Genomic DNA, 10554 nt, shown 5'->3' on the forward strand with positions numbered 1-10554 from the left:
AATAGTTTGTCCACCAGAGAGCACTGAAAGGCAACTGTAAAATGTCCTGTTTAGTACAAATCCTAGTCACAAATCTTTAAAAAATTTAAACTCAAATTTAGATAACTTAATGAGTAAATAAATTAATGAGTTATTGGCATCAAAAATCTCTTTGGTCTGGCTTCACTCCTTATGATAAAAACAAATACATCTTGGGTAGAGAATTAATTATTTTTTATCAACCACTGAGCATGTTGTGATAGTAAATGATTATCTAATAAAATGATGATTATCATCACAGATCTTATCCTATTTTCAGGCTGCTTTGTATTGGATGTCTCAGTTCCTCCATAAGCGTTGAACACTTACACTGATGAATGGCCATCCACTGCTGCACTGTACTATAATCAATGTGATGACATTTTTATTCAATGAAAACACAAAGATGAATTTAATCTGAATTTTATTTCCTCCAATACATTGTTTTGTTGAGCAATGACAACTAGGCAGTTAAAAAAATACAGTACATTTAACTTAAACATTAAAGCATTATAAAGCATACCTATGGCATACAAGAATAACTTTCCTAAAATGTACATCTTTACAAAGTGTTTACAAATAAAACGTAAAAAAGACAGAAAAGTGCAAAAAAGAGTCAATGAAGACTAACGATCCCCACCAGTGAAACAGAGGATAAAAATATACAAAAACGAAACAAACAAAAAAGAACACCACAAAAAAAAAAAAAAAAAAACATACTTCATATTCCTAACTTGTGTTTGATGCACATTTCCTGATATGAACAGTAGGCCTTGATATTGTGCTTTTCAACTTTTCACGTGTTTTAGTGATTTTGGAACTTAACGTAATTAAGCAGTGCGTGATAGAAAATGAAATGCCATTCCTGAAAATATTCACAGTATCCGATTCAAATTTTGTGAGTGCTCTTAAATGAGAATAAAACCATCTTTTAATAAATATATTTTACTTTCATTTACAACCTGTCTGTGGTTTGAAGTAACAGTGATAATGGGCAATAACGGGCAATAACATAGGGATGCTTTCAAATAAATAGGACAGATTTGGTGAATTTTTTTTTTAAAGAAATTAAGCCATTTCAACAAGTGTGTGGTAAAGACTGGATGTGCTTCAAGGTGAGAGAAAACAATCTTGTTGTATGAACCTTATTGAAGTGACTGACAACTCTCTTGCTGAGACTTTCTTTCTGTGAGAGTGGATGTAAAATCAGTAGTGTGACAGTTGGGAGTGTCCCATAACGTAAACAAAGTAAACAAACAGTCGACTATCAATTTGAATGAAAAAAAAAAATACACCAAATACAGTACTGTAGTTTTTTAACTAACTCCCCTTAATTCTCTTCTTTATGGTCCCTCTTGAAAATAAAGGTTAAACTTAGTATGATTTAAAAAAAACAAAAAAAAAAAAACATCATCCACTTGTTGAGATGCACATTTCACTCCATCGATTAAACGTAAAAACATCTCTGATTTGCTCACAGATTCAAAATAAATATGAAGTCCTACTGTTTCTTATAGATTCTCTAAAATATCAGCATCTTCTCTTGATTTTAAAGCACAATACCCTATTCATGACAAAGGTGGTAGGTAGAGTGAAATGGAATAAGTTCAAATAGACTTATTGGTCTAAGTCTAGTTATACTTAACCTATTGGATCTTGTAATAGCCAACATGTTCTCTTTACAGCTGCATCCTTTTTGTTACAGTTATTGCTAAAAAAGCTGTTAAAAGTGACAAACTAGCCTGAGTAGTAAATGTGACGACTGCAAGTTTGAACTGCACATTTGTAAAGCTGCTTGTTCAGAACTGTTTGATAGTGTAAGCACAATTAAAAACACTAGCCACCACTGTGGTTCACTTCTCCTATACAGGTTTAACTAGTGTTGAAAACGCAGTTAAAATAACCTTAAGAGTAAATTAAAAGACCTCACGATTCACGAGGTATTTCTGACACAGAGAGTTAACATCCACCAAAGGTCATCTAAAGTTTTGATGCTTGTACTTCGGTTTGAGATGTTGGGCACAGAAAAGACTCAAACAGATTTCCTGAACTACTGCATCTGTACAACAGTTTATTGGCACAAGTCCTCCGCCCATCTCTACAAGGCTAAAAGAGTTTGAATTCCTTTGTATATTAAAACCCATTCAGTCATACTGAATGCCTTTACAAACACCTGATAACTTTTTTTTTTGCTTTGACCACTACTTGTTGACTTTCCCCCACCAGATCACTACTCTTTGAAACATACATGAGAGGACTGTTTGAACCTGGAAGTGCTAAGGCAGCTCACATGCACGCATTGATGTGGCATTTTGACCATTAATAGTAACCTATCATGTGTTTTACTTTGAAGCCATGTAACAGAAAGTAAAGGTATTCACAGAACTTGTTACAAATATGGATGAAATCAAAGAAATTGCTTCTGATCTATGTTGAGATGTGTGTTATGTTTAATAATGTGTAATATTTGTATTTGTTTGTGGACTATGATGTTGTATTATGTAGGGCATTCAATGCAAAGCTGCAGTGCCCCTTTTTTTTTCTCTATATGCTGTATGTTAATGTATATATTTGGCTTTTAGTTGTCGTGTAGCTTCAGGCAAAGCTGCTGGAGCTCAGACACTGAAACTTCTCCCTCAGAGACTGGACGATGTTGGGGTGGCTCTGCTGCGGCTCACTCCACAGGTATTTCTCCAAATTCTCACGGTCCAGAGACCTCAGCGAGTCGCAGGAGTGCACCGGGCTGCACGGCAGACTCTGGGACTGGACAAGACCCCGGTTCTGATTGGAGAAAACCGCTGAGCTGCCATTTCTCTGCGCCAATCTGTCGGACTCCTGCTCGCTCTCGTCCTCTGAGCGGATCTCGACATAGTCATCGTCATCTTCCCCATTGTCCTTGAAGTTGGCCAGGTAGTTCTGAGTGGCGGTGAGTATGCTCAGTGCAGATGCCCGATTCAAGACCACCACCTGCTGACCGTCGTGTAAGGTGAGGTCTGACTGTCCCTGGGTAGACCGCTCTGGGAGGCTACTCTGCCGGCCAACCCGGCCCAGACTAGGGCCATGGAGTCTATCTGTAGATCGATCCACAGTGGGTCTGTTACATTTGAGTCCAGACTGGTTCTTCTTCTCCTCCTGCTGGCTTCCCACAGAGCTGACTGGCTGACAGTGATCGGATGGGGAAGACTTCGTGGAGGGCAAAGACGGTGCGTTAAAGGACGGATGTCTCTTAATGGAACTGTACACGTGCTCCTCTTTCTCGTTTGGCGACGACATGCACGAACTCCACCTCTGGGAAGGTGGGGTGGTTGGAGAGGAAGGAAAAGTCTTGAGGGAAGGGATGGAGCAGGCAGAGGTTAGTCTGCGCTGTGGGGTGGAAGACGCTCGAGCGTCCCCCACCTCGCTGGCTGAGGAGACAAAGCTGGCCAGCTCTCCGTTGCTGTACGTGCAGTGGAGCCAGTCCTCCTCCAGGGAGGTCTCAGGCATGGACGGGGAGGACGGCAGCCCTGGATGATGGGAGTAGTGTGGGGTAGCGGAGGTCTGACCAGCAGGAGGATCCTTAAACATTACCTGGTCATAGAGCTGCGAGTACTCTGCTATTCTTGCACCTGAAGAGGGAACACAGAGGATGCAAAGAAGGTATGAGTGCTGAGAAATACAGGAAGGGAAACCAAATAAAACAATGAGTTACAAACTATCTGAGAGCTAAATGTTTTGAGTTACCTATGGCTGCGCCCCCTTGTTTCTTCTCCTCTAAGATGGCTGCCAGGTCTTTCTGTTTCCTATCCGCTCTGGCCCGACTACAAGAGTCTCCGGGGTCCATGCTCCTCATGCGCAGCAGCTGGTTGGCTTTCTTGATCTTCTGGCTGTACTGCCGTGCCATCAGGAACACCCTGCTCTTTGTTTTGTCCATCAGTTCCAGTGGGAAGTCCACAGACTCACCGAGCAGGAGAGAGGAGGCGGCCAGGGGGGAGTCCAGACCTGCCAGCTCCCCTGGAAACAAACTATGAAGGTCTTTGAGGGGAATATCTTTCTGAGGGGTGTTTCGTTGAGGAAGTTCCACCAGGTCATCGTCCTCTAGGCGGAAGCTGCCGCTGCTGAGGCGAGCCAGTCTGTTACGGATGCTTTTCACTGTACCTGGTTGGGGCTCTGGGGTCGCGGGAATGGGGTGTGAAGTGGGAGCAGGGCTGTGGGGATCTTCTTCAGTGGTGCTTTCACTTTGAAGATCAGGGAGGTTGATGACTGGAATGGTGAATGATGGTGTGGATGTGATGGGTGGGGGTTTAGGCTGATGTGCTGGGGGACTCTTAGTTGGAGGGCTGGCCGCTTGGGGACTAGTTACAGAGGGGCTCTTTTTAGGGCTGTTTCTGACTGCCGAGGACTTATTAGGCGACTCACTGGCACTAACAGGGAAGGCAGCAGGAAGTCGATCAGCTTTCTTTTCATTGTTTTTGATGTAGTTTTCTAAGTCGTTCCAGATCTCGTCGACCTGCTCGGACATCTTGTCCCCTTTCTGTGAGCGCTGGGAGAACGTCTCGGAAGCTGATGACGAGGAATAATCTGGCTCAGAGGAACATGGAACGGGATGGGAGGTGCCAGGTCCTTCATCATCTCCAAAGTGGAGGCTCTCCTCAGATACAAACCCTCCAAGACTTCCAGTCAGGTCCTGTTCAGAGGCCAGCAGACTGCCCCTCTCTTGTTTGAGTTTATTGCCGTCATTCATTCCTTTAAGCTCAGTTGATGGTGGTTCCCTGAAACAGATGGTGTCGTAGATGTTCTCCTCCACTATTTTGAGCTCACATGTCCCAAACTGCCTCCCCTCTTGTGTGGAGGACCGGTTGCTCTCAGAGGAACTGTCTGGTTCGATCATAGGCTCTGTGACCCTTGACACCTCATTTAGTACCCTTGCTGCCTTGCCCTGGGAACCCTTTGCATCAGTGGATGTCTCTTTCCGTGACTGGCTTTCCTCCAGGTCTCTCCTGATGAGGCCCATGCTCTTTAGGTCCTCATAGCTGATGTTGTCATATACATTTTCAATATCGTCTATCGTCAGCTGCTCGGCTGAGGATGAGCCCGATATGTCATTGCTGGATGATTCAGTGTGGATCACCCCCAGGTTGCTGTGACCGGCCTGGTCGTCGTCAGGGCTCTGGAGAGCCTCTGTAACCTTCTCCCCTGCACTGCTCGCCCTCCGCAGGACTCTGCTCCCATCTGGTGGGGGGTCAATTTGCACTGCGGGCACCTGTTCAACGTGCCAGCTGCAGGGACGAGCTGTCCTGGGCGAGGACGTGGCTTCTGACCTCTCCGAGGGCACCTCTGGCTCTGGTCCACCGGGCTCTGTGGGAACAAACATCTGGTAGATGTCCTCATCCTCATCGTCGGGCTGCATGGTTCTCTGGCGGGTGGGGAACATGGCCCTACGAGCCCGATGGTCTGCCCAGATGTTCCTCACTGAATGGTCACTTTCTGTGACTATTACAGAGGGAATAGGAGAGTCTGGAGGTTCCTCTGTCACATTAGGTGTCCTGAGGAGTGGTGGGTGGTGACTACCTTCCCTCACCAGGGATTCTCTCGCTCTCTGAATGGAAGACAAAAGAAATAAATTGTTTTACATCTGGTCCAAAATCATCAAGATAGAAGTAGATTAAATTACCATGGTGTATTTGTGATTAATACCTGAAGGTCTGAAGGGCTCATGTTGAAGGTTTTCCACTGTTCTATACTATCAACAGATGCCTGAGGGTTCAGCCTCTTCCTACTGCTTTTACCAGGGACTCGCAGCCTCTTTCCACCTCCCTGAACGCAGAGTTTCAGCATTAACATCATGTCTGAGGGACTGGGGTTGAAGGTAGAATTGTATGGCGTGCATATGTAATGATTATCACTCATTGGGCAGCTTTAAACTCACCAGACCGCTGTCATCCTCATCGTCAGCGTCCTGCTGATGTGGCTCCTCTCCTTCCTCTCTGTCACTGTGGTCAAAGTGATCGCCGGGGTCCAGGGATTCTTGCGATTGGTTGATGAGGCTGCGGCTCCGACCGATTGTGCCCAGAGCCAGCTGGGACACCGGAGAGAGCAGCGTGGCACCCAGACTTGTTCGCTGCAGAGGAGGACAGTTTCCAGAGTTTGGTTAGATCATTTCTGTCAGTGTGAGTGTATTTATTCTCGTGCATCACCTCTGGTTATTGCTCACCTTTTCGCCGTCTGTGTTTGCTGCATTCTGCTTGGCGTTCTTCAGTAACTTGGAAAGAGGTTCTGGGAAGACAAACAAATAAATATATGATGAACTCTTACAGTTCGGACACGCAAAGTGAGTAATTTCTTTAAATCAGCAAATTTGACATTTCTCACCTTTCCTGCGTCCTCTTCGAGGAGTCGGGCCTTCCTTGGTTTGAGGGGAATCCTTCTTGTCACCATCAGGGCGGTAATGAAACCCAGGATGATCTGGAGAAATCAACGAAAAGATGTCACACGACAATTACATTACATGATTAAAATACATTAAATATGATTAAACCTATGAAAAAAGAACACAACATTAAAAATATAGTAGAAAATTAATTAATACATTATATCTATCAATTTTCTATTTTCGTGTGAATTCACTTACGCATTGCATCCATTTCCAAAATGGCTTGCTTGGCCTAGAAGTGAACAATAAAACGAGGGTAAGTTCAACAGGTTAGATCATGGATGGACATTAGGTCGGACACTAGGTGGCGACACACCACAGACACAACTCAACAGTTTCACTTAACAAGCAGCCCCTTTATGTAATAACAGTGAACTTTCTCAGTGACCTTCACCACTGGAGAGAAAACATCAGTTTCCACTTGCACATGTCCAAAGGCAGAAGAACAGACAGAAAAGAGATTGTGTTTGAATGAGAATAAATGAATGACAAAAAATCAGAGCGCATGAAAGGAAAGTTAAGAGAAAAAGCAGGGGTTAGAAAAGATGGAGAAGATGGGGGGAAAAAAAGGAAGGAGGCGAGAGGGAGTGACATTTTCAACACATCCCACTCAAAGTCTGTGTTTACACCATTAGTGGACAGAGAGGGAGGCGTCAGGAGACGAGGTGCTCTTACCTTGGCGGGGATTTTGGCAGGATGGTTTTCAAGTATCAGTCTCTTCAGGTGTAAGATCCACATGCGCTTGTCTTGCTGTGACTTGGCCTGGGAGGCATCACAGAGAAGATGATATCAGACATGCACTTTGAAAGGCAGCTGAGAGGGTTGGGATGAGCCCCTTCAAAAAATCTGAACACGGCTCTCTTACATCACACACATTATCTTTTTCAGTGCTTGTCCACAGTGGTTAGGTAACAACAATGGCCTCCATTAGCCTCTAAACACTCAACATGTCTGAGCAACGCAGTGAGGTGAGCCTGGATGTTCTACAAAACAATCAGACACCTGCAAAATAATCGTCACACTTTCTGACTGCACTCTTGCACAATGCTGGCTACAGTTTAAAACATGTAATTGCATCCACAATGTGTTTCGCTTTTGTTATGACATGTGCTTCATTATGCAGTGTTGCTATACCTGGACTGTGTGCTGCAGTTTGGGATTCTTGTAGTGAAACACACTGAAACTCAGTGGCTCTTTAGGAATAACTTCCACCAGCATCAGGTTACAGCACTGAAACAGACAGGTAAGACGTCATGTTAAAGATGACTGTCGCTGAGCAGAAACATTTGTATGCTTAGTGTCTCTTTGGGGACGGGTAGCGGTTCGAGCAGCACGACTGACCAGGATGTGAGCCTTGTACGTGTAGGTTTCTTCTCGTTTCTTGGTAATCAGCAGGAGCTTGTCAAACAGGAACAGGGTTCTCTCGTTCTTGGCTCGCTGCAGACGAAACGTTCCTTCAAGAACCAACTCTCCGTAGCCAATCAGATCAGGGCCTTTCCAGTTGGTCAGCTGGCTCTGGATTTCCTGCAGTCAGCACAGAAAAGAGATAGGAGATGGAGGGGAGTTAAATAATTGTGTTTATTTTAACATGAACAGGAAAAAGGATTTCACAATAGCAATAAAAAATTGGAGATTTTGAAACCATTTTGCATCATAAAAATAAATATTTGACCTACAGCACATAAAAAGGAAGCTTAAGTGATTTGATGCCGTGTGTTGTGCTACTGGAGGAAGGGAGCAACAGACTTGAGACAGTAAAAACGGAAAGGTTAAGGAAAAGTAAAAACAAAAAATTATTATGATGTGGAAAAAACAATAAAAGCTGAAAATGTATAATCGAGCCAATCCTCTGTTCAGGCACTGAGAGTAAACGCTTCCACACACATTCCTGCATTCATCTGACCATCCTGGCTCCCAGCTGATAAAAGAAACAAGCTCCCCTTTTATGTGTCCTCCTTATGCAAGGCCATCATTAGCCCAGTGGAAAACGCAGTGACTTGCGTAAGACGTAGGGGCGGATCAGAGTCTTGGCTGATTCAAACCTAGAGCTCACATAACTGTTCCACACAACAATAAAAGAATTGGCTCCATGAGAGGCTCGAAACTGCCGTGTCTGCTTTTGTGATAGGAATAATAAGAGACATGGCGAGTGTGTGAGCGGGACACTGTTATCAGTCCTAAATGGACTTGAATTTTTATTTTCTGTGTGCATGCGTGTGTGTGTGTGTGTGTGTGTGTGTGTGTGTGTGTGTGTGTTGGTCGTACCTGCAACCTAACAGCGTGCTCATGTTTCCTCTTCATGTCGTTGATGTGCCAGGCCACTCTCTGCATGGTGTCTATGGCTTCCTGCACAACCTCGAAGGTCTCTGTGTCCTTCTCCATGTGGTTGGCTATCTCCTGCACACGCACGCACACACACATACACACACACATACATACACCGCTGGGAGTTAGCACTTGCACATACGCTCACACATGTCATGTTCATGAAGACACCAGCAAATGGGTGACCACTTAATGTTCGTACACCCATGTGTGTTTTTATGTACATCATGCATGCACCCTGATACAAGCACTTATACAGGAACATACATACTGAGCACCATATGTCTAAACATTTGGCCTCTCCAAAGGAGCTGAGCTGGAAGCTGAGTCCAAAAGGCTCTTATTGAACTGTACACATCCATTTGCATTGATATGGATAAAAACATTAGTGTGTGCTGACTGTGACAAGTGGGTGCCTGCGCTGTGTTTTCAGTGAGACAGTGAGAGACAAGAGACAGACAGACATACATGCAGTAGTAGGTGGTACTTGAGGATCCTCTGCACTGGCTTGAGCAGGTAGGAGCCCAGGGGCAAGGAGTGTCTCAGAGATTCCTGGCGCTCGCGGAAAAACTTGGCCAACGCCTTGTTCCTCATGCACTCTGTTAGCACAGCCACAGACCTGTGGAGACAAAACACAGTGAATAAGACGTCAGGGATGTGTAGTAAACCGCAATTTGACAGCGATGAGAAATTAGACTTTTGATGTATGTCCTGACAGACAATTCTACAACGGACGTTTACAGCCGAGTTGGACAGAAGGGAATATCAAACACACTCTGCTGCCAGTATATCAGGAACACCTAGCTAAAACTAATATAAGAGTCCTGCAATATTAAACTGGCAACTGGGTGAATGTTCCTACATCTGAAATAATTGAAAGGGACAGAAAGATGTTCTGAAGATATCCATCCATTTTTCAGCTCAGGCAAAAAAAATTAATTCAATTCAATTATTTTTTCTTTTTAATATTTGTATTCTATCTATTCAGCAAATGTATGCAAATAATGCATAAGATAATATTTTAAGTCACAGAGTGCAGACTTTTCAGTTGCATATATGTATCAGTCTTCAAGGTCCAGCACCTGTGCACTTTCCTGTGCACATGTCCATTATTGTTCAGTGCAATGACCTGTTTCAGCCTCAGATGTCAATCTAACTGCATGATAGATGCTTCATGCTTTCATCATTTTCTGAGGCAGCATCAATTAATATTTGGTACATATGCACTTCACAACCTTGTAAGACCCAAATTTACAAGTCAGTCGAGCTAGTTTTGACCTACTGGGGAAGAAAGAGCCTTTTTCACTGACAAACGGAGGCTGTGTGTGAGTGTGTGCGTACACATGCAGAGTGGAAAAAGACAGAGAAAGACAGTTGTGGGTTGCCCAAAACTTGTCTCTTTCTTCTGTGTCTTTGTGTGCGCGCATGCATGTGCATGTCTGCATGTCTAAATTCCAGTGCAGCTCCACACAGGCCTCACATTGTTCTGGAGGAAACCCGACCTTAGAGCTCAGCATGACCATGATACATCTGCAGCCTCTGTGCGTGTGCGTGTGTGTGTGTGTGTGTGTGTGTGTGTATGTGTATGTGTTTGTGTGCAATTGTCTCCCTTGTGTGTGTATATGTCTGTCGTGTGTGACCTTGGTTGGGGTCACCAGCTGTGGTGTGGATGTGGGAGAAGGTCTATCTCAAACAGCTGACAATAACCCCTTTACACACACATACACACACGCGCATGAACACACACACACACACACACACACACACACACACACACACACACACACACACACACACACACA

At 44.3% G+C, this 10554-nt stretch overlaps 1 protein-coding gene across 1 annotated transcript; it reads right to left on the reverse strand.

Annotated features, from left to right (window-relative positions):
- Window positions 1-425: 425 nt before the first annotated feature.
- LOC111650540 (pleckstrin homology domain-containing family G member 1-like) lies at window positions 426-9366 on the reverse strand. Its single transcript, XM_023400436.2, has 12 exons — window positions 9221-9366; window positions 8693-8824; window positions 7769-7951; window positions 7562-7657; window positions 7103-7189; window positions 6626-6659; window positions 6367-6459; window positions 6209-6270; window positions 5924-6115; window positions 5692-5811; window positions 3739-5593; window positions 426-3623 (listed from the first exon to the last, which is right to left on the reverse strand). The coding sequence occupies exons 1-12, from the start codon at window positions 9344-9346 to the stop codon at window positions 2614-2616; spliced, it is 3990 nt and encodes a 1329-aa protein (XP_023256204.2). The 5' UTR covers window positions 9347-9366; the 3' UTR covers window positions 426-2613.
- Window positions 9367-10554: the final 1188 nt, after the last annotated feature.

The sequence above is a fragment of the Seriola lalandi genome, unplaced genomic scaffold, assembly GCF_002814215.2.
Source record: "Seriola lalandi dorsalis isolate HSWRI2012SDOR001 ecotype SW California unplaced genomic scaffold, Sedor1 jcf7180002052469, whole genome shotgun sequence".
Taxonomy (NCBI): domain Eukaryota; kingdom Metazoa; phylum Chordata; class Actinopteri; order Carangiformes; family Carangidae; genus Seriola; species Seriola lalandi.